Below are 26,324 nucleotides of genomic sequence, written 5' to 3'. Positions count from 1 at the left end.
ACTGGGAGCTGGTGTGTGGGGAGAGGACTGGAGCATCATGGGAAACCAGAGGTCACAGACCCAGACTGGGCAAATCCCTGACGGACACGATCAGAATCAGCAATCCAGTTCTGGAGCGCTTAATTGCCAATTTAGGAGTCTCTCACATCGGCAACAAGTCCAAAACCCCCTGTGAAAGAAACTCCAGAAACTGTACCAGTCGTAACATGAAATCAGGGAATCGCACCTTAGGAATTTTGCCATTTTTATTCCGATAACAAAAAATATACACATTTTTACAAACTGTAAATCACTGAAATGCACAGGAGAGCCGAGCGCCAGACCTGGTTTTCTCTGAAATATTAACGCCCCCTGGTGGAGCTCTGTGGCCACAGCCGCCATCCAAGTGCACAGCAGAAGGAAAACTGGAGTTAAAACGGGGTGGGGTGTCCACACTGCGGGATTGGAGCTAAAACCTCACGTGATGTGATGTGATCCAAGCTCGGACTCTCACATCATTCCCGAGCTCCCTGCTCGGCCCGTCAGGAAGACGTTGTCCTGTCCTCCGATCCCGCCGGACGAGGTGACGGTACTGACCGGTCAGCCAGTCAGCCCGGCTGTCTGTCCCGAAGAGGAGGGTCTGTGGCTTCCAGGAACTGGGATCAAATTCCCGGCCTTTCCCGCCGCCAGCTGCCGTTCCTCTTCGGGGGGAACTCCGCGAGCCAGGAGGAGGAGCGGGAGGGGAACTGGAGGAGGCGGGAGGAGGGGTCAGGAACGCGGGGCCCGGCCCGGCTCCGCTCGGGGGCCGGCGCCCCTCAGTCCGTGATGATGAGCTCGTCGCAGCCCCAGTCCTCGTAGCTGCCGTCCGGGAGGTAGCGCCGGATGATGATGGGGATCTTCCGGCTCCTGTGGGGGCACGGAGACGGACCGAGAGCCGTGAGGCGCGGGCACACACCCCCTCTCCTTCGAACCCGAGGCCACGCGACCCCCAAGCCTCCCCCCTTCACCCCCCTCGGAGCCAGCGACCCATCCTGCGCCCCGTTTACGTTTTCTCGCTCTTCACACAGTGGGGGGATTTTACTGGGGCCCCAGACCCGAACCCCAGCCACTGCGAAGGGAACCCCAAAAACAGCTCGCCGGTTTCTCCCCCGCCCTCCTCTCACTCAGGACAGAGGAGGGGACGAGGCGCAAGGAAGCAAGGCTCCCGATCTCCGGCCATCCCGGAGGCGCCCCGACATTCCCGGCCCCATCACCCGGAGAGCGGGTGCCGGGCTCCGGCGGCCAGGCCAGACGGCGACTGCAGGCAGACCGCGAATCCTGAAAAATCCCCACATAGCTGCGGAATTCCCCTGCGCCGCTCCGGGAACGCCTGGCACTCGGGCGCGGAGACAGGAGGCGGGAGGGGCCCCTGCCGCCGTCCGCTGCCATGGAGACGCACGACTCTGGAATACCCGCCAGCCACAGAAACCCCCTGGGAATTTCACACACGGAGAGACAGGTCACGGAGCCGGGAAGCCGAGAGTCCGGACTCCGGTGCTTTTACATCACGCCGTGGGCCCACAGGCCTCCACCATCTCCCAGGGAGCACACAGACGGGCTTACTGAGCCTACGCCGCACACAGCAAGGAAGCGCGGTTCCAGACTTCCTTTCTACGCCAAGAGTGTTGGGTGTCTGGAACTCGTTTCCAGGCCCCGTTGAAGACATCTCCCCCTCCAGGGCTGTTCAAGAAACAGCTGGGTGAGATCCCTACCAACTATTCGTTATGAGCAGCCTAACCTGCTGGGTGGGGAAAACGACCTGCTCTCGAGTGCTGCGTTCCTTCCACCCACCCTGGTGGGCACAGAGTAGAAACACCTGTTGCTCCTCCTCCCCCTCCCCCCAGCACTCACTTCAGCTCCTTCATGGCGATCTGGAGAGGGTCCGTCTCTCCTTCCAGCTCCACCATCACGGGGGCACACATCCTGCCGAGAGAGAGGGGAGGGAGGGAAGGCGTGAGAACGACACTGCCTGGAGAACACGGGACGGTGCGACGGACTGGATTCCTGCTCCACCCTCCCGCCCCTCTTTGTGAAAGGAGACTGCCGCGCGCTCTCCACCCTGGAGCCGCAGCGACACCCACAGGAGCGAGACCGGGAGGGGGGGCCAGTTTCGAGAACCACCCCGCTGTCGGTCTCTCTCTCCAGATCAGCTCAAGGCAGAAGCAACAGATCAAGAACTCCGCACGGGAGTCCTTTCCTGCAGGAACAAAGTTCTCCAGGGACGCAGGGAGTCAGGGCGCGGCTCAGGGAGGCGTAGAACTGAGGTCATGTGGCGTACGGGTCCCTCTGTGGACCCCCAGCGCCGCCATGCTCTAGAACCCTCTTATTTTCCAGGGCGCCTTTATAACCCCAACGCAGCGCCGGCCATCCTCGTGTATGTCCAGCTGGCCAAGACTGAGTCAGCCGAACTGGTCACACTCAGAGTCAAGCAACGCTCTGTCCAGCCCAACGGGGAGACGTGCAGACCGACCCGGGACGGGGAGACGGGTCTGGACCAGGGGAGCTGCAGACAGGAGACGGGTGGCCACTCACGCGATCTGCAGCGCCCGGGTGCCCAGCACCCTGGCCCTCTCGTACTTGGTCATGTAGGGGGTGGTGATGCGCTTCTGGTTGGCCTGCTGGCCCTCCCCTGCTGGCAGGATCTGCACGTTCTCCTGATCCTCCTGCGGACAGGGAGAGACAGAGGGGTTCACACCACAGAGAGAGAGCGGGGTTCACATTATAGAGAGAGAGGGGGTCAGGTCACAGAGAGAGAGGTGGGGTTCACGTCACAGCGCCCCGCTGCCAGAGAAACAGGGTCCCAAGACAAGGCCCAGGTGAGAAACACTCACATCCTCCGGGTTCTCCAAATCGTCCAGCCCTTCATCCTCCTCGACATCGTCGAAATCTCCGTCGTCGAAGCTGAAAGACAGGGAGGAAGAGGAGGGTCAGGTCGCCCCGCTGCAGACGGGCGCAAGCCGCCGGGGGGGCTGTCCTCAGGGGCTGAGGAGAAGGGGTTTGTGGGTCATCCGGCTGGGAACGTCAGAATCAACAGGGCGAGTTCGGGGCTCAGGACCCGTCCGGCATCGTCTCGTCGGACCGCAGGTAAGATCGATGAAGCCCGAGAGAGAAAACCTGCAGCCTCTTAACGCCACGGAGAAGGCGGCCAGGGGAGAACCAGCTATCAGAATAAATATTTAATAATCCAGCTGATGTGGTTCAAAATCTGTCGTCCATCTCACTCACATACGCACTGATCTCGGGATTCGCGGAAACTGCGAGCTACACGGACGGTAAACACCCCCGAATGAAACCTTTCAGAAACACGGGGATTCGCTTACTTGTCCTCGTTGTCAGACATCTCTCACCCGCAAGCGTGAGGAATTCAGAGGAAAACTTGCAGCAGTATTTTAAGCAGCCGAAAAACGACTAAACACACTCGGCACAAACAACCCGCCTCCTCCTCAGCACCACGCCGTCCTCCTTTCACTTCCGCCCCAGGCAAGACAACTTCCGGGTCAAACAGCACAGTTGCTGTACTGTCAGTTTTCTGTTAATGACCCGGATTTCTTCTATTGATTGCGGAATTTTCTTGAGAGTTTGTTCAGAATAGGGCATTATAACTGCTGACACAGTAGTACAAATATATAACACAGTTAAAAAATGACATTTGTTACTTTAACATAACAATATGAAACTTTTAGCATAATAAATGCCACTTTTCGAAGTAAAACGTACCTAATAACAGCCTTTTACCAAACAGCATGTGAAAATATTTTCAAAGCGATTAAAGAAAATAACTGATTTCATACCATATGACCTATTAATACCCACTAGGTTCCCATTACTGAAAGCTTTATTTATAAACATTAAGAGAAAACATATAACAATAGGCGACAGCAGACGAAATAACATATAAATGCCTTAGAAGAGAAGTCTGTGGAACTCGGTTACTTTGCAGGAACAATTTTCTTTAACAACCTGTTTCGGGTGGCGGCGGGGAGGGGTCATGGCGTGACGTCAAGGCCCCGCCGTTGCCATGGCAGCAGGGCTCGGCGTCCTGGCCGGAAGTCGCGCTGCCAGGCTGTGTGCGGACTGGAGACGATACCGGGTGAGATGTCTGTCTTTCTGCAGTTCATATCAGCGGTTCATAAGCTCGTGTCGGGGATGATTTTCAGGGTAACGCTTGGTGCAGCTTGCGGCCGTTCTCCCGTCCTGCACAGCATCACTGTAGCTATAGGAGAGGCAGTGTAGCTATTGCAATTCAAACCATGGGGCGATATTTATGAATACACAGTTAATAGACCAGAATTGCGTGAGTGAACGTAGTTCATAAGTATTCAATTTGCAAATGTCTCACAACAGAGGGTGGTTACTGTAATTATAATGTTCTTCTCCGGAGTGACGCTCTACACGAAATGAATGTTAAGTGAAAGTACCAGAAACAGTCACGGGGGTAAAATGAGAAATAAAGTTAGAGATGACTTCAGTTTAGACCGCCCAGATTCAGTAGAACATCTTTTATTCCCACGGCTATGATCCGGCTCAATGGGGACAATTGGATGTACATTTTACCTCATATATTTGTGTTTTTTCTCATTGTACATGAATGTCTCTTATTTGTTAATGGGTTTGTGTTAAATTGTCTTACTTGCCTGCAAAGCAAATTTCCCATCTGGGACAATCCAGTAAGTACAGGAGAGGGAGGGGAGTGAGGTCATAAACTTCAGGACAGGGGTACAGGGAGTCTGGGGGTACAGGAGCAGTGGACAGGGGGTACAGGGAGTCTGGGGGTACAGGAGCAGTGGGCAGGAGGTACAGGGAGTCTGGGGCTACAGGAGCAGTGGACAGGGGTACAGGGAGTCTGGGGGTACAGGAGCAGTGGGCAGGGGGTACAGGGAGTCTGGGGGTACAGGAGCAGTGGCCAGGGGGTACAGGGAGTCTGGGGGTACAGGTGCAGTGTGCAGGGGGTACAGGGAGTCTGGGGGTACAGGAGCAGTGTGCAGTGCAGTGGTAAGAAACAAGCCTGGGGAGACGGGAACAGGACAGAGAAAGGGCTGTTCCCTGCAGCCTCTGGAGAGGCAGCTTTCTGCCTTCACCCCCAGGCGCTTTCACTGGGACAGTGATGACTCGGCAGCCTGCCTCCAGTCCTGACAGCTTTATAGCTCGTTCGCTGCAGAACAGACACCTTTTCCAGCTATTATACTTTACCTGTCCCCCAGTTTTAGCCACAGAGAGATCTTGTTGCTCCAGAGGCTTGGGCACGAGGCCCGGTATTGTTCCTGTGTTCTTGGACTGCTCACTGCTCCCTTCACCTGACTCGTTTCCCAACAGTCAGCTCTTTCTCGGCACGCAAGCTCGTCCTGAACTCTGCTGCATGTTGAAAGTTTGTGCTGCGCACAGCAAGTTAAGGGCGGCACCTTGACGCAGCAGGTAGCATTGCTGCTTTCCAGCGCTGGGGCCCCGGGTTCGATCCCCGACCCCGAGTGCTGTCTGTGTGGAGTCTGCATGTTCTCCCCGTGTTTGTGTGGGTTTCCTCCGGGTGCTCTGGTTTCCTCCCACAGTCCAGAAAAATGCTGGTCGATTAACTGGGTACCAGCAGAACTGGCCCAGGTGTGAGTGTGTGCGCTCTGCGATGGACTGGCGTCCCATCCTGGGTGTATCCTGCCTTGCGCCCGGAGCTTGCTGGGATAGGTTCTGGCTTCCCCAGGGCCCTGAATAGGATAAAGGAAATGGTTGTGTTGTCTTAACCCCTGTGTGCTCCTGTGTGCAGGACCCTGCGTCTGATGTCCTCCAGAGACAGAGCTCAGCTCCCAGGAGCCGGGGGCGGCCTGTGGAACTGCCCCCGTGTGCCCCAGTACAGCCAGGAGACCCAGGAGCTCCTGAGAGGCGAGTGTCCCGAATGTGGGTCCGAGTGTGTGTCCCCCGGCGTGTGCGTTTGCCCATTCAGTGCTTGAGGGGGGGCGGGGCGTCGGTGCTGCGTCACAGCTGCAGACGGCAGGACAAGATCCCAGCTTGCCGCCTGTCTGCGTGGAGTCTGCATGTTCCTCCACGGGTTGGCGTGAGTTCTCAACGTGGTGCTGTAGGTCTCTGGTTTCCTCCAGCCTCCTGCAGTGCAGGCTTGGACTATAGCATAGTGGAGCCCAGAGAGTCTGGGACGGTTCCGCCGTCGTGGAGAGGAAGGTAGCGTGATCTGATGGTGTCTGGGTGTGCGTGTGACCCCGGGTCGGGGGGCCTGACAGCCTGACTTGTGTCCTGTTGCAGTGATGATGCAGGAATCCCGGCTGACCCGCTTCCAGGAGAGACAGATCGGCGAGAGGCTGCAGAGTGAGTCCTGGAACCCGCCGCCGGCGGGGACTGTCCCGATCGCGCGACTCGCCAGACACGCCCTGGCATACCCTCCCACAGGCGTGCCAGGATCTGCGCTCCTCGTCTCGCCTGAGCTCATTACCTTTTCCAAATCACACCCACCCTGAGTCACGGGGGGGGGGGGTGGTTGTTTTTAAACACGACTCCTGAACGGGGTCCTGCGGTTCCTCTCTGGTGACCCCTGTCCGACCCCGCGGGTGGGCAGAGCTGGTGTTCACGCCGCACTCGCCTCTGCGCAATGAGGGGCTTGGGTCTGTTTTCTAATAAGTGAAAATGAATTATTATTATTTTATGTCATAAAATGTATTTTTATTGGAAGAGATTCATAACCTATTTTGCACGCTCGCATTGCAGAACTGTGTTTGTGAGAATCCGTCTCCGTGTGCGCACGTGTGTCTGCTCGCCCCGAGAGGAAAAGACAGTGATCGATTTCGGGTTCTGGTCAGGTTCGGGCTTCAAATTAGGCAGTACCATTCGGGCTCGGTCGGGTTGGGTCTCAAGGTCTCGGGTAGGGGGCTTCAGTTTCATGCCCGTGCAGACCTGCAGTGACATCTACTCGTCTTCCACGCTGTGGTTCAGCACGGTTTTCATGCACCATTGCTGGTGTTGCTTTCCTCTGCCAGAAGGGGGCGCCCTCCCGCCGCGCTGTCACCCCACCTCCAGCGAAGTACCCAGAGCCCCAGCCGCAGCTCCCAGACCCCAGCCAAGGGCAGGCCCGAGCCCCGCCTTCAAGCCCCAGCGGCGCAGCGCCGAACAGTGTCAGGCCGGGGACAGCTACCAGAGGGAGAGGTTCCGCCCCAGACCCACACGTGAGTTGGCCGCACCCCGCGAGCTACAGCACCAGAACCGGGTCCAACGGTCCAGCGGTCCAGCTGTCCAGCGCAGCGGCACACAGGGCAGGCCTGGGGCCTCTCCTGGCTGGGCTGTGCCCTGCAGCGCAGCAGAGCGCAGAGCTCAGAGCTCAGCCGTGCCCTCTCTCTCCTCCTCTTGAACTCCCAGGAGACCCGGAGAAGGAGAAGAGGCGTCTGCAGAGCCTGCTGGCCACGGGGCGCGAGGAGCCCGGTCCGCCGCCCCCCCTGCCGGCCGCTGCCGGGACAGAAGCTACCCCGGGGAGGGATCGCTTCCAGGAGGGTGAGGAGGAGCACCGACTGGCCCGAGCCAGCAGTTTGCATGGTTTGCTAGACCTCTCCATCGCTTGCCTAACCTCTGCTTTCCATAAAGGGATCTGCCAGACCAGGCAGTGATGATGTGTAGCAGTCCCAGCCAACCAAAACATGGATGCAAAATATGAAAAAGTCACTAATACCCATATAGGGTCTTCCCTTTTTCATCACCCTGATCACATGTGCAAGACTGTCCCACGCTGGAGCACTTCTGATTTGTAAAAGTTCGATTCAGTGTTTCAAGAATCACCGCTGCCGAGAGTCTGACCCTCCGCGTCTTCGTCCCGTCTCAGTGCTGGACGAGATCGAGGAGAGACGGCAGTTCCTGGAGGAGATGACTGCGCTGGGAAGAGGGAAGGAGTACCAGACCATCATCAGCACGGAGATCTCCCAGGTAACAGAGGTGACGCCGTGCTGCTGACATCATCGCACCGTGTCATCGTGCACGGATCGTTGCAACACACCGATGACATCACCAGCATCAGATCACAAGGGTCATCAGTGCAGTTGGAGAACATGTAGTGATGTCATCAGCATTGCATCACTCGGGTAACAGAGCTGATGGCATCATCAGGGGCGACATCATGAACACCGTGACACTCTGTGAAATCCCGTTTCCTCTCTTCCACAGAAAATCCGTGAGCTGGAGCTGATCGACGGGGCTCGGAGCTCGGAGCTGAGCGCCCTGAGGCAGAGGGGGCAGGAGCAGCCCTGAGTGAGGGGGTCTGGGGGGTCAGCTCGGTCACCCCTTCCTGCCACACAGGTCTGGAGTGGACCAGACAAGCTCCCTCAAGGTGTCATGACTTATTCCCCACAAATAAGAGACGTGCGCTCAGCTCTGGACCTTGGGAAATTTTCTCCCGCTCCACCAACACAGACAGTGGTCCGGCACGCAGCAGCGCCACCGGTGAACACAGTTTAGACTGGACTGGACATCCCACTGAGTCACAGCTCCCAGTACGTGACTCTTACCCTGTACTGTGAGCACAGGGGTCACTTCAATCGGGGGTCCTAGACCAGTCAGTCTGCTCTTTGTCTAGACGTATCCTTACACACCCTCATACACAGACCGACAGGTAATGGGCTCAAATTCTCTTCTTCTGGAGACACCGAGATGTGCGTGAGACACCCATGAATGGACTGCAGTGAATGACCCAGATACGGTTCATGACAGAACACAAAATTGATTAAAGATTTAAAACACAACTGCTATGCGTTTCATTAAGTTAGTTTATTTGGATGTTCTTGGGTAGACAAGCTGTGTTATGACTATTTCTGACCCTCTGAAAGAAGCAGACACGGGCCCAGGCAGGCAGAGACAGACTGACAAACTCCCAGAACTACGCAGAGCCACACCCGAGCTCCGACCGGGCGAACTGGGCCTGCTGTTCGCAGTACCGGTTCTACTGGGCATTGGTCTCTAAATGCACATCCTGCAGCTCAGCAGCTGTAGGGCACTGACCCAGATCCAGGTGCTAACGTGCAGGTATTTACAGAGGACAAGAACGCGTTCCAGGATTTTCGAACCCGGTCCGTCTGTGAAGTGACAGGGTATCTCAGTGCTGGGTCCGCATGCACGCTCCCACACCGCTGGGGCTACGCTCTGTGCTGCTTCATCCAGAAATCCAGCTCTTTAAGGCCACAGTTATTACTCAACACAGAAATCCAAAAAAAAACAAAAAACAAAAACACAAAGGCATCTTTAAAAACGGACATTAAATATTGCATAACCAGGACTGAGTGCTCTCCCTGACCTGTGACCTGTGACCTGTGACCTGCTCTTACACCCTCTCCAGTTAAAAAAACAAATTCACGGCCTGTGCCTGCTGACCTCCACGCAGGCCCTGAACACGTCCCATACAGATACAGTGTACTGTGCATCGAGCGCGCCTCAGTGCGGGGTCGTCTTGTTCAGTGAAATATTGCCCTCTGACCTCCCAGAGGGTCCAGTCCTGTCAGCTGTGGTTCCACAGTTGGAGCCACAGTTGGGCTAGGCTGGGCCAGGCGGGGTCCTCTGCCCACACCGACCCGGGGAAGTGGGTCACACAGCACTTTGGACAAACTGCACGAATAAATCCCCCCTTCCTCTCTCTCTCTCTCCACTTGGTTGTTCTGCGTTTGTCCCTGGGGCCGTGACCCGGTTGTTCTGTCGGCGTGGGAGGGGCAGGGAAGGTTGTGTTCGATTTCCACAGCCCTGGCCCTCAGAAAGGGAACACCCGCCCCACCCAGAAACACACAGTGAAACAGCGCATTTTACCCACACCACAACGCTCTCCCCCCCGCTGAAACCATCTGCCACGCCCCGCGAGCGTCCGCGTCAGGCCCTGCGCGGAGCCCGAGGCCCAGCCCGTCGCGGATACGGCGGGGTTTGTGCCTGCTCCTCTGTGTGCCTGGCGCTGTGTGGCGTGACAAGCCGCTCGCTGGGGAACTGCAGGTGGGGGGTGGTGGGGCTCGGGGTCCCCGGTTTACAGCTGCTGGGGGTCACAGAGCGTCGCCAGGGCTGTCCGCGCTCTCCTCACAGCCCAGCAGTCCGCCCCTCTAGCAGAAGGGGTGAGGTGGGGGGGGTTCAGAGATTTCTCGTGACGGGGGCAGCGAGGAGGGTACCCCATAATGTCCTCTGCCCCCCTCCCTGCCTCCCTGGGGTGCTTCCCCACGTGCCCCCCCCCCCCCCGTCGCTAGAGGGCAGGGGGGCTCTTGGGGCTCTTCTCCTTGCCCCGGGGGGACCCCTTCTTGCCCTCCGCTTTGCCCCCCAGAATCTTCAGCACCTTGCCGGGCTTGAACTTGTGCTTCTTCCTGGGCTCACTGTCGCCCTCCTTCTGGAACTCTGCAGAGACCGAGACGGAGGGAGTGAGGGAGAGGAAGAGACGGGGAGCGAGAGGAAGAGCAGCGGAGGGGGTTTGGAGAAACGGAGACCAGGCTCCCCTCACCTTTCCTCTGGATCATGGCCTCCAGCAGTTTGTCTTCTTCCTCCTCCCTGCAGACACAGAACTGTCAGAACCATCACCGACCCCCCGTCTCCCCACAGAGTCCCGAAGCCCTAACCCCCCCCCCCCCCCCCCGTCTCCCCACTGACCCCCGACACCCTGACCCCCCGTCTCCCCACTGACCCCCGATGGCCAGCCCCCATCTCTCTGCCACCCAGCCCCGGGCTCACACTCCTGACAGACTGGACCGGACCGGACCGGCGCTGCCCTTGTGTGCCCTGACCTCTGTCTGTCCTCGTCCAGGCTGTTGACGATGTGGTTCCTCTGCTCGATGATGGTCACCAGGTCCTGCATCAGCTCCTGCTCCCGAGCGCGGTCATCCTCCGTCCAGTCCTTCTCTGGGAGACACAGACACAGGCCGCACCCCATTACTGCCACACCCTGCACCCCGTCACTGCCATACCCCATCACTGCCACACCCCCACAGCCACCCTGCGCCCCGTCTCTGCGCCCTGCTGCAGTCACCTGGCTTGTTCAGCAGACAGCGGAGCTCGTACTCCACGTCCGCCTGCCTCTCCTCCAGCGCCTGCTGCTTGGCCCTGCGGAGAAACAGAGAGGCACTGAGCCCACGCCTCCCACTCCCACTCCCACACTCCCCCCGGCCCCACTCCCACAGTGCAGGACCCCCACGGGCGGCGGGGCTCACTCACGTGTAGACCAGCTCGGCCTCTCTCCTGACCAGCTGGTGCTTCTCGTGGATCAGCTTGAACCAGTCCACCAGCATGCGCTCCTCCTCCTCATCTGAGAGAGACAGGAGGACACGGAGGGAACAGTCAGACTCCCGCTGCGCAGCAGTCCAGTCCGGTCCAGTCCGGTCCAGTCCGGTCCAGTCCAGACTCCCGCTGCACAGCAGTCTGGTCCACACTCCCGGCTGCACAGCGGTCCAATCCAGTCCAGTCCAGTCCAGTCCACACTGCCGCTGCACAGCGGTCCAGTCCGGTCCGGTCCGGTCCAGACTCCCACTGCACAGCACCAGTAATTTAAAACCCAGTAGATGCTGACAGAGCTCCAGGGGGAGGGAACACAAGCCACAGCTCAGCCACTGTTACCCAGGTGCACCCCACAGTGGCCCCCCCGGCCCCCCTCGGGCCCCCCCGGCCCCCGGCCTCACCGTTCGGAGAGTTCCTCAGCTTCTGCTCCAGCTCCACCCCTCTCAGCTCCAGTTCATCCAGCTGCCTGTCGATCTGGTTCATCTCCCCATGGATATCCTCCACTGGGATATACTCGTCCGACTGTACCTGCACACACACAGGCCATAGATATCCAGTACAAGGAAATACACACATCCGACTGGACCTGCACACAGACACACACAGACACACACAGACACACAGGCCGTAGATATCCAGTACAGGGAAATACACTCATCCGACTGGACCTGCACACAGACACACACAGATTGTAGGCCTGTATACACACATCCAACTGGACCTGCACACAGACACACAGACACACAGACACACAGACACACAGACACACAGACACACAGACTGGACCGTCACACACACAGACACACACAGGCTGTAGACGTCTCCTCTCGGACCCATGTCAACTGGATCAGCAGGCCGATGGAGGCAGCCGCTCACACACACCTTCCTCTTGATCAGGGGGAAGCCGTGCCCCGGAGCAGGGGGCCGCGCGGGGCGGGGGCCCTTCGGGGTCCTGGTCACGGGGGTGGAGGGGGAGGGGCTGGACTTCCTGTTGAAGGGGTTCTCCTTACAGGTCCTCTGGGGGGAGAGGAGAGACAGACAAATCAACACGACTACAAACACAGCCCCCCACAGCCGTGTACCCCCAGAGAACACAGCCCCGCACCCTAAGAGTGCTCACATCGTTAAACAGATCAAGGACAGACAGAACGAACGTAACTCCTGTATGTTTTCAGTAAACGCAGATAGCAGAACGCTTATGAAGCCAAAACCAGCCGTACAATTGAAGAAAGACTGAGGAGATTGTCCCCTTGAGGGACAATCAGCCTTAAGTCATTGCCAGGTTTATTGAGAAAACAACCAGGGACCCAGAAGTCAGAGAGAAACTGATTAAATTCACCGCTGCTCAGGTATCGCACTGGCGCCCCCTGCTGGCCACAAGCGCATACTCCGAGAGGCTTGGCCTCCAGACCAGTGGTTCTCAAGCTGGGGTGCAGACACCCCCCCCCAGAGGTCAGATTTCTTCAGAAGTAAATCATCGAAAACACAAATTAGTTCAACAGCTACGTTGTTTCCTCAAACCTTGTTATTCTAAGGTTAACCTAAAAGAGCAGGTAGTTTTTCCCATATTCTTCATTTTCAAGTACAAATGAGAACCTGAAAGAAATGCGAAATCCTGTCTCTTCCCTTCCACAGAGAGGATCTGTCCTCAGCGATCTGCGGTCAGGGGCGCGAGAGCAGGTTTGGGGACCCCGAGGGGCACGGTCTGCAGCGCGGGTTCAGAACCACCGATCCGGACCCCCCTGTCCTGGGACCCGGCTGCCCAGAGGCGGGACAGGCTCTCCGCTGAAAGAGCACCTTCATTTCCGCCCCGGACCACCAGAGTCCCTGAGGGATTCAGAGTCTCTTCGCTCCGGACCGGATTCTCGCGCTTCCCGAAAACAGCCCCGACCCCGACCGGCACGCCAGAGCGGCCCGGCTCCCAGCTGCAGGCTCTTACCTTGCCCTGCGCGGGGGGCAGCTGCGGGGAGGGGGCGCCCCCTTTCGCCAGGGGGCTGGGCGTGGAGGGGGGCCGGGGAGGAGGGGGGCGGGCGGCCCTGATCCCCGCTGCGCTGCGATTGGTCTGCGGGGTGGCCGGGGCCGAGCTGGTATTGGTGGGCGGGCCGGGGGGGCCGGAGCTCGGCGCCGGGGGGGAGGGGCCGCCCTCCGACCTCGGGTTCGCCGCCGCCGCCGCGCCGGCGCCGGGCCCGCTGATGGACGGCTCCGAGACGCTCTTGGTGACGGGCGAGCTGGGCGGGTTGGCGGCGCCCCCCGGGGGCGTCTTGGAGGAGGTGTCGGAGCAGACGCTCTCCACGCTGAGGGCGGGGGACGGGGCCGCGGAGCAGGGCTCCGAGTGGGAATGAGCTGGAGAGAGAGGAGGGGAGGAGGGCAGAGAGTTACGGCGGGGTCATTCCCTCCTGACGGAGCTCGGGAGGCGAAGAAGAGGCGAGAGTGCACCGACCGGAAGGAGAGGGGTGTGGGGTGGGGGGCGCCGGGCGTTTGCTCCTCCTTGGACTTCCTGCGCCCTCCGGGCTGGGCGAGCTGGCTGCCACGGTGATGCTGTACCAGGGGTGATTGGGCACGGCCGGGGGCGGGCCCGCACCGGCCTCCTGAGGCTCCGCCCCCTCCCCCTCCTCCTCCTCGAAGGGATTGGCCGGCTGGGGTGGAGTGGCAGGCCGCGGCCCCTCCTCCTCCTTGAGGGCGGGGGTGGAGCCGGAGCGAGGGGGCGTGGCCGCGCCGGGAGGCGGAGGGGGCGGCGCCCTCTTGCGGGGTTCCGATTGGACCAGAGCCATCCAGGGCGGGTCTTTCGGTCTGGCTTCACTGGGCAGACTTGTGCTGACACGGAGAGAAAAGATGCACTATGTGACGAGATCGATGATGCCGATTTTACAAGAGGAAGAATAAACACAGCGACGTGAAAAACAGGACCACAGGCCTCAGTGCTCCTCCGTCTTGTTTCCCTGGAGTGCTCACCTGCCCGGAGATTGGGATCTCTCCCTGGGTTTGGGGGCCGCCGAGCCGGGATCCGCCGGAGCACCTGTGCAGGGAACAGAGCCGTGAGAGCAGTCGCGCGGGCGAGAGAGCGAGGGGGACTCTGGGGAGCGAGCTGGACATCGCCTCAGCGCTGCAGGACAGGATATCTAGAGTGTGAGTCTGCTGGGCCCCCGACGTCTGTCTGACTCCTCCCCCGAGCACGAGGGTAACTTGCTCAGAAGAGGGACACAATCCAAGCAGGTGGTCGGCCTCACAGCCCCTCTACCTATTCTACCCCTCTACCTCTACCTCTAATATCGGGAACACAAGCACCCCACCCCTCTACCCCGGCAGCGGCGCGGGACTCACCGTTGACCTGCGGGCTGTCGGTGCCCCTGGGGGTCCTGGCTCGGGGGACGGGGCGAGGGGCCGGGGCCGGGGAGGAGTCGACCTGCCTGCGCGGGGCGGGGACCGGGCGGCTGGGCCCCGCCCTCTCCTCTTCCGATTGGCCTGCCCCGTGGGAAGGGGCGGGAGCCGGGCTCCCATTGGCGGTTCCCTCCGGGCCTTTCTCCGTCTGCTCTCCTTCGTCCTCGCTCTCCTCGAAGGGATTCGGGGGCACGGCGGGTTGGGGTTTGCTCTCTGCCTCTTTGTCCTTCTCCTTCCCCTCCACCTCCCCCCCTTTTTCCTTGTCCTGCGATGCTGAACTCTTCCTTGTATCCAGCGCAGGCGCCCTCTCGGGCAGCCCACCCACGGGGAGCGTCTGTGCTTGGCCCCTCCCAGAAGGCGGGGTCTCGGGTCTGGCCCCTCCCCTGGGCGTCGCCGTCATCGTCCCGCCCCCTCGCCCGCCCTTGCTGAGGTCCGGCCGGCCGTTCTGATTGGCTGGGGGCTTCCCGAAGTGGTGCGAACAGACGAGGGACCCTTCCTCGCTGCCCGCTCGGTAGGACCCAGGCAGCAGGGTGCTGCTGCACTGCCTGCACCTGAGAAAGCGACACCTCTGATGATCACAGAGAACAGAGGGAGCAGCTGGCTTCTAAGCCAGGCGTGCTTGTATCTACCACACTCGCCCGTGCAGGCTAGGAGCACAGAGGTGGAGAGGGGATGGGGGAGAGACCGGAAGGAAGAGGAGGGGTGGGAGGAGCGAGAGAGAGGGGCAGGAAGAGAGGGACAGAAGGAAAGTGGGAAGAGAGAGAGAGCGCGCGAGAGTGGGAGTCCGAGGAGGTTTGTAAGGCCGTTCCTGAAATCCCTGACCTACCTGAAGCAGTTGCGGTGGTACAGCCGGCCGTCGGCCAGGTACCTCTGCACCAGGTGGACGTGCTTCTGGCAGGCTGCGCAGGTGCTGCTCATGGTGCTGCGTTTCGATTGGTCGTCTGCCCCCGGCTGCGCAGCCTGCAGAGAGACGGGGAGGGAGAGAGGAGGAGGAGGAGGAGGAGGGGGGGGGTCAGCCGCGCAGACTCTGACTCTGGGTCTGGGTCTGGAACTGACGCAAGCTGGAGAGGCGCCAGCGATCTGCACCGTCCACTGCAGGGCACAATTTGGCAACGGGGCCCGCTATTGTCACACACACTGGAAAACGAGGAGATCCGGACAGGGAGAGAGAGGGAGAGAGGCGGGAGACTCGCTCTGGACTGGGCAGCAGATCAGAGGAACGAGGGATCAAAGGCAGGAAAGGTGGACAGAGGTGTGAGCCTCCTGGGAGGAGTGGGGGGCAGACAGGATCAGTAACCCTGCGTCTCGCTGAGCTCGTTAACCCCGCGTCTCGCTGAGCTCGTTAACCCCGCGTCTCGCTGAGCTCGTTAACTGCTCCTCAGTTACTGAAACAAACAACAGCTAATAGCACTGCAAGCTGGCTACCTGCCCCCACCCACCGCAACACACTGGCTACCTGCCCCAGACCCACTGTAACACACTGCCCACCTGCCCCACACCCACTGTAACACACTGCCCACCTGCCCCACACCCACCACAACACACTGGCTACCTGCCCCAGACCCACCGCAACACACTGGCTACCTGCCCCAGACCCACTGTAACACACTGCCCACCTGCCCCACACCCACTGTAACACACTGGCTACCTGCCCCAGACCCACCGCAACATACTGGCTATCTGCACTCTTAAGAGAGCCAGTTCATCTGTCTCAGTTCAGCCTAGAGCTCTGCATTTCGCTGCCTTCATTCTCCACCGTGGTGAACATCCATATCGAGTTTTTTTTAATTCCAAAACAAGAACTCCCCCCTACCTTGGGCTCAACCACCTTCTCATCGCCGGCGGCAACAGGTTTCTTCAGGGCAGGCTCGCTGTGGGCTGTACCACTCGGCCTCTTCATGGAGGGGGCAGCCACTGCACGGGACAGGATAAAGGATCAGAAACTTCTCTTATAAACACAGCGCAGGGGTGATATTTACCCTCTCCCTGTCCGTCTCCTTCTCCCTCTGGCCCTGTCCTGATCCGTGCCTCTCTGTGAGGGGCGGACGGTGATTTGGGGGTGGAGTGGCAGTCAGTGGGTGTGTGAATTCCCCTGTCAGCTGTGTCTTGTGAAACGATCACAATGGGTGCCAGGCCTAAATATAGATTTGGGGAAGTGTGGCTCCTGCCTGCACAGAAGAACACGCCAGTACGCAAGTACAGTCACATTATCCCGCGCTGACTCTTAAAGAGAATGAATGACATCACTGCGCGTTTCACAGGCTCCCGCCGTCCCATCACACGGTGCTGGGGGTGAGGGGCTACAGGGGTTCAGTCTGTGGGTTCGAGGGTCTATAACGCACCCTCCAGTCAAGTGTACAGAATAATATCCAACTCAGAGTCTTTGTACAGTAATTACAGCACAGAGTTTACAGTCTAGTGTACAACTAGATCACAACAAACTTGCAGGAGTGTCTGAACTGTACAACAGCAAGAATCTCTCTTGTACTCATTGTAAAATAACTACACACAGGGATCGCCGACTGTGCTGGAGTCACTCTGGACCGTCTGTGCACGGGGATCGCCGATTGTACCGGAGTGACTCCGGACCGTCTCCGCAAGGGGATCGGCAACTGTACCGGAGTGACTCCAGACCGTCTCCGCAAGGGGATCGCTAACTGTACCGGAGTGACTCCAGACTGTCTCCACAAGGGGATTGCCGACTGTACCGGAGTGACTCCAGACGGTCTCCACAAGGGGATCGCTAACTGTACCGGAGTGACTCCAGACGGTCTCCACAAGGGGATTGCCGACTGTACAGAAGTGACTTCAGACTGTCTCCGCAAGGGGATTGCCAACTGTACCGGAGTGACACTGGACAGTACCGTGGCTCTTGCTGGTGAAGTAGTTGTAGTACTGGGAGATGTATGTGATGATGCTGAGGCGGTCGGGCACTTTCATGGACACCATGTCCTCGGGGTCCAGCAGAGCAGGGATGCCCAGCTCCGACTCCGCCACCTCGAACGCCTGGACAGAGGGAAGAGAGAGGATCAGATCCTTCATTCCACCGAGTCAGTCCCTGAACAGCACGGACCCAAACACAAGACTTGCGGCCTCGCAGCTGGAGGAGCTCAACACGCAGAGGAAAAACCCAATACAGCATCCCAGAATAACTACATCTGAAATCCTGGCCAGTCGGGTCCTATTCCTCCTGCGAGAACTCCCTGTTCTCCACACTTTTCCCTGTGGGATTCTTCTGCTGCTGGACCGGAGAGCTCCTCTGAACTCCCAGTGAAACGCCCCAGATACAGATTCAAGAGTTTGACAGGGTAGCATGAGTGACTGTGTGATTATGTGACTTTGTGAGCTTCAGTGTGTGTGTGACAAGATCTGATGTGTGTGCAGTCTGATGCAGTCCCACGTGCTGCCTGCAGTGACTCACTCTTGTGCTCTCTGCCTCAGAAGCGGAGCGCCGAACCCACAGGCGACAGGCAGAGGGACAGACAGGGAGACTATAAATAGTCGCCTCGTAGTCTCCAGGCTAAAAGCATCAGCTGCAGAGGGGCTCTATTTCTGACAGGGTGGAGCTCTCCCTGTTTTCTCTGAAGGGAAGAAAAGGGTTCGAGTGGCTGCAGCGCCACCTGTGGTCTGCTGTGGTATTGCAGGACCTGCCAAGCCCCTCCATCAGTGGGCAGGACACCTCTCCCGGTGGAGGGAGGAGGAGGGAGAGAGATGGAGACCAGGGGACTGGGAAGCGATCCAAAGGGAGAGAAGAAAAATCTTCGCTCATACTCCTGTCCTGGAGTCCCTGCACTGGCTGCCTATCAGGTTTCAAAATCCCCCTGCTCACCCACACGGCTCTGCGTGGCACCTGAGCACCGGTCTGAGCTGCTATGGCCCTGCTCCCCACCTCACAGCCCTCGCTCTGCTAACTCTCCTGTCTGTCCCCCAAGCCCGTCCACACTCTAGGGGTGACAGGGCTCCTCCTGCTGCGCCCCAGCGCTCTGGAACTCTGTCCCCAAGGGTATCAGAGAGTCACCTTCCCTGAGCTCCTTCAAACCCAGACTCAAACCCTGTCAGCTCTTCTCATCTTCTCCAACAGTTCTAATCCCTCGTGTTTCCTTCTGCTGGTTTTGTTATCTCCCGTCTTTGTTAATTTTACTTCGGTTTTGACTGTTTTTTGACTGTTCCTGTAAAGTGATCCGAGACGCTACTTTTAAAGGCGCTATATGGAATAAAATGGATTCTTTCAGAGCGCTGGCGTCTAGGACGGTTGGAGAAAAGGGGGTTTGTGCTGCAGGAGAAGCAGCTCCAGCTCCTCCTCTGACAGCAGTGAGCACAACCCCCCCCCCCAGCTGGGCTCCCCGTGTCAGTCGCCAGCAGGGACCGGTCGGCACGCCAACCCAGCGCTGCCCTGGCGGAAAAACCGGCGTCACGTGACCCCCAGGCTGACAGAGAGGGAGGGAAGAGGAGAGCACATCTCTCAGCGCGGCGCCGTTGCGTACACGCCGCCGCGCAGACTACCCTCCCCCTTGAAGCATCCCCTGGAACGGCATTTACACAGAGGGTGGCGGGGGTGTGCAACGAGCTGCCCGGTCAAAGCTGTTCAAGCGGATACCCTGACTTCTTTCAGGAAGGGACCGGATGAGATTCTGGGAGGAGGAGCAAGCCGGGCTTTGCTCAGGAAGGGGCTGGAAGAGACTGTGGGATGAGAGGTAGCCCCTTGCTGTAACTCCGATCCGGAAGAGGGTGTACTGGAATCCTGGCAAGGGTCCTGGAATACAGGTGGGAGAGCACCTGCGGGCATTTCCAACACCAGGGGGCCCCTGAGTACACGTCGCTCCCTGGGAAACTGCCCCCGGACGCGCTCTGCACTCCACGCACTCTGCACTGCCCATCACACCAGAAACCCACTGCAGTCTGGGACAGATCAGTTTTGCCTGCCTGCTGTGTTATAGCGTAACATCTGCCAGGTTTCTCAAGTGCCTGTCTGTGTGGAGTCTGCATGTTCCAGGACCATGATCCCGCATTGGAACCCCAGGTTTCTCCCCAGGTCCTGAGACCAGGCTGGCTGGGCTCGATCGTCTGTTCACTCTTGACACCCTTGGGTTTACTCCCAGTAGGCAAACAAGCACCGCGGGATGTGTCATCTCTCAGCCATGCATAGCACACGAAAAACTACTCCAACCTCAGTAAACAGAGGACTCTGCACTGGCAGACACGCCGTTGAAATATTAACAGCATGTCCTGGCGTTTCTGCTTCCTCAGGATAAAATGCACCCTGTCCAGGGGCCAGACTGCTGTGCTGTGGGATTCCAAAGTTGCCAGTCTGGGGTTTGTTATTGTGGTCTGGGCTGATTAAACACAGAGTGCCTCATTTGAAAAAGTCAAGTCATCACTTCTGAGTGTGTTTTGCAGTCCTACCCAGTAATTAAGTGTTACAAATGAGGAGTTGTCCACAGATGACAGGCTCTATTCAGAGCCTGCGTTTAGGCCTCGCAGAAAAACCCAGAGACAGGCCAGTTACATCACTGCCAGACATAGCTCACTGTACACAGGGGCTACACAGGCCGGTAAGCAGACACTCTCGCCCTCCTGTCTAACTGTCTGTGCACAGTGCTCTCGGCCTCCTGTCTCACTCTCTGTTCACAGCGCTCTCAGCCTCCTGTCTCACTCTCGCCCTCCTGTCTCACTCCCTATGCACAGTGCTCTCAGCCTCCTGTCTCACTCTCACCCTCCTGTCTCACTCCCTATGCACAGTGCTCTCAGCCTCCTGTCTCACTCTCGCCCTCCTGTCTCACTCCCTCTGCACACTGCTCTCAGCCTCCTGTCTCACTCTCGCCCTCCTGTCTCACTCCCTCTGCACACTGCTCTCAGCCTCCTGTCTCACTCTCAGCCTCCTGTCTCACTCCCTATGCACACTGCTCTCAGCCTCCTGTCTCACTCCCTATGCACACTGCTCTCAGCCTCCTGTCTCACTCTCGCCCTCCTGTCTCACTCCCTGTGCGCAGTGCTCTCACCCCCTTGACCTCTCAGTCACACGAGCTCTCTCTCTCTGATCTCCTCCTACTCCCTGTCTCTCGGCCCGTTTCCACTTCCCTCCCAGCTCCTCCAGGCTCTCAGCCGCCAGTCCCTGTTCCTCTTTCCTGTAACCTCTCGCACCCTCATCGGCAGCGCCAGCGCTCCTCCTCCTCCTCCTCACAGCCTCTTTCGTTTTGTTTTCATGTCAAGAGCTCCTCATGTACAGTGCTCGACAAGGGCCGTCATCCTCAAAAGGACCATATCGATAGGCCCTCAGGCTCACAGGTCCCCCACCCTCAGGTTCCCGGGGTGATGATGTCACATCAACTCACCAGCTTGTTGTTTTCATAGACGTTCTCTGTTGAGAGGGAGTCATAGTTGCTGAAAAAGGAGAAGATGAAAACAGAGTTAATGAGAGACCAAGAATCGGTGACGTAAAGGTTATTCACAGTCTGAGAGCCCTGGCACCACTGCGTGTCAACTCAGTGAGGCAGGACCATCAGGACCCTGGCTGTGATCTCCGGGCTGTAGGGGCCCATCCTGGACTGGGACCCTGGCTGTGATCTCCGGGCTTTAGGGGCTCATCCTGGACTGGGACCCTGGCTGTGATCTCTGGGATATAGGGGCTCATCCTGGACTGGGACCCTGGCTGTGATCTCCGGGATATAGGGGCTCATCCTGGACTGGGACCCTGGCTGTGATCTCCGGGCTGTAGGGGCTCATCCTGGACTGGGACCCTGGCTGTGATCTCCAGGCTGTAGGGGCTCATCCTGGACTGGGACCCTGGCTGTGATCTCCAGGCTGTAGGGGCTCATCCTGGACTGGGACCCTGGCTGTGATCTCCGGGCTGTAGGGGCTCATCCTGTACTGGGACCCTGGCTGTGATCTCCGGGCTGTAGGGGCTCATCCTGGACTGGGACCCTGGCTGTGATCTCTGGGATATAGGGGCTCATCCTGGACTAAATTAACAGGCTGAAGGTCTAGAATGGTCTTGTATTACTTCACCAGCAGTGCACTGAGTCAAACCAAGCTTCACATGTTGCACATTACAGGCAAACCAACCCTGCTTGGCCGCACTCCAGACCCTGCACTTCCACAGCAGTCGCAGGCGATAAGGCCGGCACTGGAGCCCAGATCGCATGGGGAGGAAGCCCACATGACACACTGCCTGACCGCTGTGCCGGGACTCGACTGATCAGACAAAACCGCTCTGTGAAGAGCTGTGGGCAGTCTGGGCAGCAGCGCCGAGCGTCTCAGGCCAGGCCTGCAGCCCAGGAACCACAGTGGCACTGGACTGCGGCTAGCCAGGCAGGAGGGAGGGAGAGGCGCCCCTGGGGTTCGCCGAGGCCCAGGTTCAGCGATACTGCTGCCCACAACGCTGGAGCCCTCGCGCCCGTGGCTGTGTCTGCTGCTGTCGAGTCTCTGTCTGGATTTGGGGTTGGTCTCGGTTGCTTTCGCGCGTCAGAATCCGCTGGCGTCCTGTTTTACTGTCTCCGTGCGGAGGGGGGGGGGGGAGAGGGGAGGCAGGAGGAAGGCAAGGGCGGGACGTCAGGGCCGGTGGGGGAGGTGGCACACAGATCCCGAGGGCGAGGAGGAAGGGCAGAGACCCACCAGGCCGAGGGAGAGAGCACGTGTGACGTCGGAGCCACCGCGCCGTACAAACTGCCGGTCCTGGACTTCCCACACCTCTGAAGCCGGGAAAGCAGACTGAGCTTCCCGTCTCCTTCTCACATCGCTCCGCGCAGAGCCACCGGCACGGCCCAGCCCCACGTCCTGCAGAAGGACGAGGACCGGGGACGGGGTGGCTCACGCGGACACCTTCAGCCAGAGCGGTCAAACGTGACACGAGCGGTCTGAGGGCCGAAATCGGGAGGCTTGTTGAGCGTACGCCACCCTGCGCCCGCTGCCTGCCGGGACAGGCTGCGGCTCGGGCGCGATCCCGAACTGGAAGAACCAGTTTGAAAATGGATGGGTGGAACAAGAGGCTCTTCCTTCATCTAAGAGCTGTGGGAGGATGCCCAGCCATGTTGCTGAAGCCAACACCCCGGCTTCTCCCAAAGACACAGCTGGGTGAGATCCTCCAGTCAGGACAGGAGGCAGTACTTTACACAGAGGGGGGTGGGGGGGTGGAACAAGCTGCCCGGCCCCGGGTTCAATCAGGAAGCAGCTGGATGAGATCCTGGGATCAATTCACTAAGCCGAGCGGACGAGGCGGCCTGACTGGCTCCTCTCGTTTATATCTGCGCTGTGGACAGGGCGCCTGGCGTGCTCGGGCCAGACCTCGTCGCTCAGCTGGCAGAGCTGCTGCCCCGTGCTGGACTGGCTGCGGGAGATCTTAATCCACAGCGACGGGCTGGAGGCCTGCCAGCGGATTAAGGTGACAGCCCGTCTCTTCCCATCAGTCCTCCCTGCCGCCTCACAGCCACAGCGCCCCGGGGGACGGGCCGCCCACAGACGTCAGCTCCAGAGCCCAGACCTGCTCCCCGGTTTCTCAAAGGCACCGCGGGGCCGTAAAGACACGTCCCTGCGACGTCATCACGCAGACGGGCCAACGCATCACACGTACATCGCTGCGTGCGCGGTGTTTTACAGCTGGATCTTGCACACGGAGCGAAATGGCGCAGTGCCGCGGGGTCTCCCCTTGTCCGGCGGGCTGTCCCTGCCGTGACCGCCTCAGGCCCTGCTCGTCACACTGGCCCCATTAATGACCAAGGCCAGAATTGTCTAACCGTGCGGTCAGGGGGGGCTTGCAGACCTCTGCAGAGATGGATCAAAGCCAGACGGAGGGCCCCTGCTGAGAGGCAAGAGGAGCCACAGGCCTCCTGTGGAGATGGGGGACCAGCGGCGAACTCGGGCGTTCAAAACGCCGAGCTGACGCGGCGCAGAAACCATGCTGAGGAGTGAGAGCCGAAGCTGCAGTTTCCCATCATGCAGCGCTCCCAGGGCAGAGCGGTGGCTCAGTGGCTCAGGATCTGCGCCTGGGGCTGGGAGGTTGCCGGTTCGTATCCAGAGGCCAGCAGAGGAGTCCCGCTCCGTTGGGCCCCCGAGCAAGGCCCTTCACCCCAGCTGCTCTAGGGGTGCTGTATAAATGGCTGACCCTGCGCTCTGACCCCCAGCTTCTCTCCCTGTCTGTGTGTCTCATGGAGAGCAAGCTGGGGTCTGGGAAAAGACCAAATGCAAGAAATTGTATATGGCTAATAAAGTGATCTGATCTGATCTTGTTGTCTTGTTGTCTTGAGTCACACGTGCTCTCTCCCTCGGCCTGGTGGGTCTCTGCCCTTCCTCCTCGCTCTCGGGATCTGTGTCTCTGTTGGCACATTAGCGCTGACCAGATGAGCAGTTTGCACACAGGGAAGACAGCGCTGACCAGATGAGCAGTTTGCACACAGACCAGGCCTGCCCCACGCACATGGGACAGATACTGAATAGAACAGTACAGGCCCTTCAGTTCCACGAGCTCTGCCGAAACACATTATTACTGCTGTCTGATCTGCTATCTCCAGGACTCCGGACTCGAGACACAACAAAGTCTTGCACCGAAGGTCTGCTCATCCGAAAATAATCTGGGAGTCCTGTCGAGATGAAAGCTGTGGGGGGAGTAATGTGTGTGTGTGTGTGGTCCCTCGTCGCCGGAGCAAAATTTAAACTCGACACCGGCGCTGCACTAAATATAGTCGGTCGCCGGCTGGCTCAGGGACCACAAACAGAGCGAGGAAGAGGAAGAGGAAGAGGAAGGGGCTGGACAGCAGAGCAGAAGGCGTCTTGAGTTTTCTCAGCCCTGCACTGCCAAGGTCACACCAGCGATCACAATGAAGCTGCCAACAGGGCCCCTCCTTCCCCCCCAGCCAAGAGGCTCAGGGAGATCTCGGCACCTACGCGTCCTGACAGCAGGGCCCCAGCCGAGACGCGACAGCAGCACACCGGTGTGCTGGCTGCACCACAGCACGCCCTCAGAGCTCAGGACACTTCATGACAAATTACCTCATGCATTATGCAGACTGACAACCCTGGAGACAAGAGCTGCTTTAATCTGTCTGTTTCCACCCTCCTCGCAGTGAGGCCGACAGGAGTCTTACTTGAGATCCTCCTGTCACCGGTGTGGCTGGTAATTTGTGTGGGGCGAAGTCACTCAGCACCCCCACCCCTTCTCTAGCAAAAAAAAACAGCCTTTTTATTCCACCTACTAAATATAGTCAGGTTGTGTTTCGCAGCTGAGTGAAATATCGCACGTTTGCAGATAAAACCGCACTGGTTCTCCTTTACGGTGCGAAGTTCGAACAGTATCTCTCTTTCCCGTCGTAAACCCGACGTCCTGGACAGTCACACTGCCCTGCGGACTCCGCGAGTTCGTATCAATGTGGTTTATTGACAGCAGCAATAACGCGGGTTTTTATCGCCACCTTTTGAAATTACGGGCCGCTCTCATGTGTCGCAAACTACAACCCAGTCGCCGGGGAAAGTTTTTAAGTCTTGCTTAAAGCGTCATAAATAAACCATGTCAGCAAAACTCCCAAGGTCAGTCAGAGTCTAAATCGATTTAAAAAAAAAAAAACCGGTACCGTTCAGCCAGACCGTTTACCCTCATCCCTGTAACACGACCCTGACACCGGCCGCTTCCAAAACGGTCCCCCCGGCCTCCGTGCCCCCTCGACCGGGCACCGCTCCAATCGAACCCGAGGCTGAGCGGGCCGCACTGGGAGGCGGCTGCGCTCAGGCACCACGGCGAGAGACGTGCCGATACTTACATCAAGTCGGGTCGGTGCTTGTGAATTATGGCACAGAAAGCCATCCCGTCTCGGAAGGACGAGGTCATGTTTCTGACTTCCACGCCGGGGTAACCTTCGCACTGTATGCGACACCACTCCTGAAGTGCCTTCAAAGATCCCATGTTTTAGCAGATTTAAAAAAAAAATACAAAAAAAAATCGTGTCCGTTCCTTTTCTGCCAGTGGAACCACCAGAAAAAAACAACCACCACAATCAGAATAAGGAAAGCTTACAAAGCTCTCCCCAGATGCTAAAAATAACAAGTTATCTTACAAAACATCACGTCAGTACCAACTTTCGGCAGGTACCAGCGAGTCGTAACTACGTGGGGTGTGCAGAAATCATTTTCAAACACCACGAAATCCGATACGCACGGAACACAGCGATACTTTGTTTTTCCCCCACCTAGAAAAAATATTTTTAAATGATCACAGGCTACGAGATCGATCCAGCGTGTGTGCGTGTTTGTTGTTGTTGTTTTTTTTTGCCGTTTTGTGGATATACATCTATCCCATCGATCTCACGATCGTCGCACAGAGAGGGGGGAGGGAAACGAGATGAAAAAAAAAATACAAGCTTGAATTAATCCTCTCCAAAGTCCAGGCAAGACCACTTCTGATGAAGGGCTCCAAGTTCAGAGCCCTAGCGCCGACACGGAGCCCGGTGTCCCCCAGCAGTCCTGCTCCCCAGTCGGCTACCGGCTACAAGTCTGGGCGCAGCGCCGATACAGTGTCTGCTTCTCCCTCCCCGTGTATCCAGATCCGTTTATGTCTGAGCTGCAGCCCAAGAGCACTTCTCTTCCGTCGCCCTGGCTTCACAAAGCAGCCTCTTGTAGCAGCAGCAGGGAAAAAAAAAAAAACATCAGTTGAACTGAAACTCCGAGCAAGCGTCGCTCACACACACAGAGACACCCAGCCTCTCGTCCACATGCGCGACACTCCCCAAACTCCCGATGCA

General features: G+C 58.5%; 3 protein-coding genes across 5 annotated transcripts; 1 reads left to right on the top strand and 2 right to left on the bottom strand.

The window, feature by feature from the left end:
- Window positions 1-227: 227 nt before the first annotated feature.
- polr2f (RNA polymerase II, I and III subunit F) lies at window positions 228-3,504 on the bottom strand. The gene is made up of 5 exons (XM_006636894.3): window positions 3,339-3,504; window positions 2,850-2,919; window positions 2,551-2,681; window positions 1,870-1,941; window positions 228-885 (listed from the first exon to the last, which is right to left on the bottom strand). Exons 1-5 carry the CDS (start codon window positions 3,356-3,358, stop codon window positions 795-797), a joined length of 384 nt encoding a protein of 127 aa, XP_006636957.1. The 5' UTR covers window positions 3,359-3,504; the 3' UTR covers window positions 228-794.
- c12h22orf23 (chromosome 12 C22orf23 homolog) lies at window positions 3,045-8,735 on the top strand. Of its 2 annotated transcripts, none has more exons than XM_015359680.2 (7): window positions 3,045-3,102; window positions 5,771-5,886; window positions 6,262-6,324; window positions 6,990-7,175; window positions 7,366-7,497; window positions 7,823-7,923; window positions 8,161-8,735. In XM_015359680.2, the coding sequence occupies exons 2-7, from the start codon at window positions 5,784-5,786 to the stop codon at window positions 8,242-8,244; spliced, it is 669 nt and encodes a 222-aa protein (XP_015215166.2). In that variant the 5' UTR covers window positions 3,045-3,102; window positions 5,771-5,783; the 3' UTR covers window positions 8,245-8,735. The 2 variants fall into 2 exon arrangements, with proteins under 2 accessions (XP_015215166.2, XP_006636967.3); XM_006636904.3 differs by lacking the exon at window positions 3,045-3,102 and adding an exon at window positions 4,028-4,108.
- Window positions 8,736-8,741: 6 nt separating this feature from the next.
- On the bottom strand, window positions 8,742-25,738 carry micall1a (MICAL-like 1a). Of its 2 annotated transcripts, none has more exons than XM_069197001.1 (16): window positions 25,347-25,738; window positions 20,934-20,982; window positions 17,466-17,607; window positions 16,415-16,515; window positions 15,428-15,561; window positions 14,545-15,152; window positions 14,176-14,239; window positions 13,664-14,037; window positions 13,163-13,566; window positions 12,106-12,240; window positions 11,625-11,751; window positions 11,164-11,254; window positions 10,979-11,052; window positions 10,737-10,851; window positions 10,457-10,503; window positions 8,742-10,353 (listed from the first exon to the last, which is right to left on the bottom strand). In XM_069197001.1, the coding sequence occupies exons 1-16, from the start codon at window positions 25,487-25,489 to the stop codon at window positions 10,205-10,207; spliced, it is 2,757 nt and encodes a 918-aa protein (XP_069053102.1). In that variant the 5' UTR covers window positions 25,490-25,738; the 3' UTR covers window positions 8,742-10,204. The 2 variants fall into 2 exon arrangements, with proteins under 2 accessions (XP_069053102.1, XP_069053103.1); XM_069197002.1 differs by lacking the exon at window positions 25,347-25,738 and adding an exon at window positions 25,181-25,331.
- Between the last annotated feature and the right edge of the window lie 586 nt (window positions 25,739-26,324).

This window comes from Lepisosteus oculatus, chromosome 12 (genome assembly GCF_040954835.1).
Source record: "Lepisosteus oculatus isolate fLepOcu1 chromosome 12, fLepOcu1.hap2, whole genome shotgun sequence".
NCBI lineage: Eukaryota > Metazoa > Chordata > Actinopteri > Semionotiformes > Lepisosteidae > Lepisosteus > Lepisosteus oculatus.
Note: the sequence above shows the minus strand (reverse complement) of the source record. Positions and strands in the feature narration are given on the sequence as shown.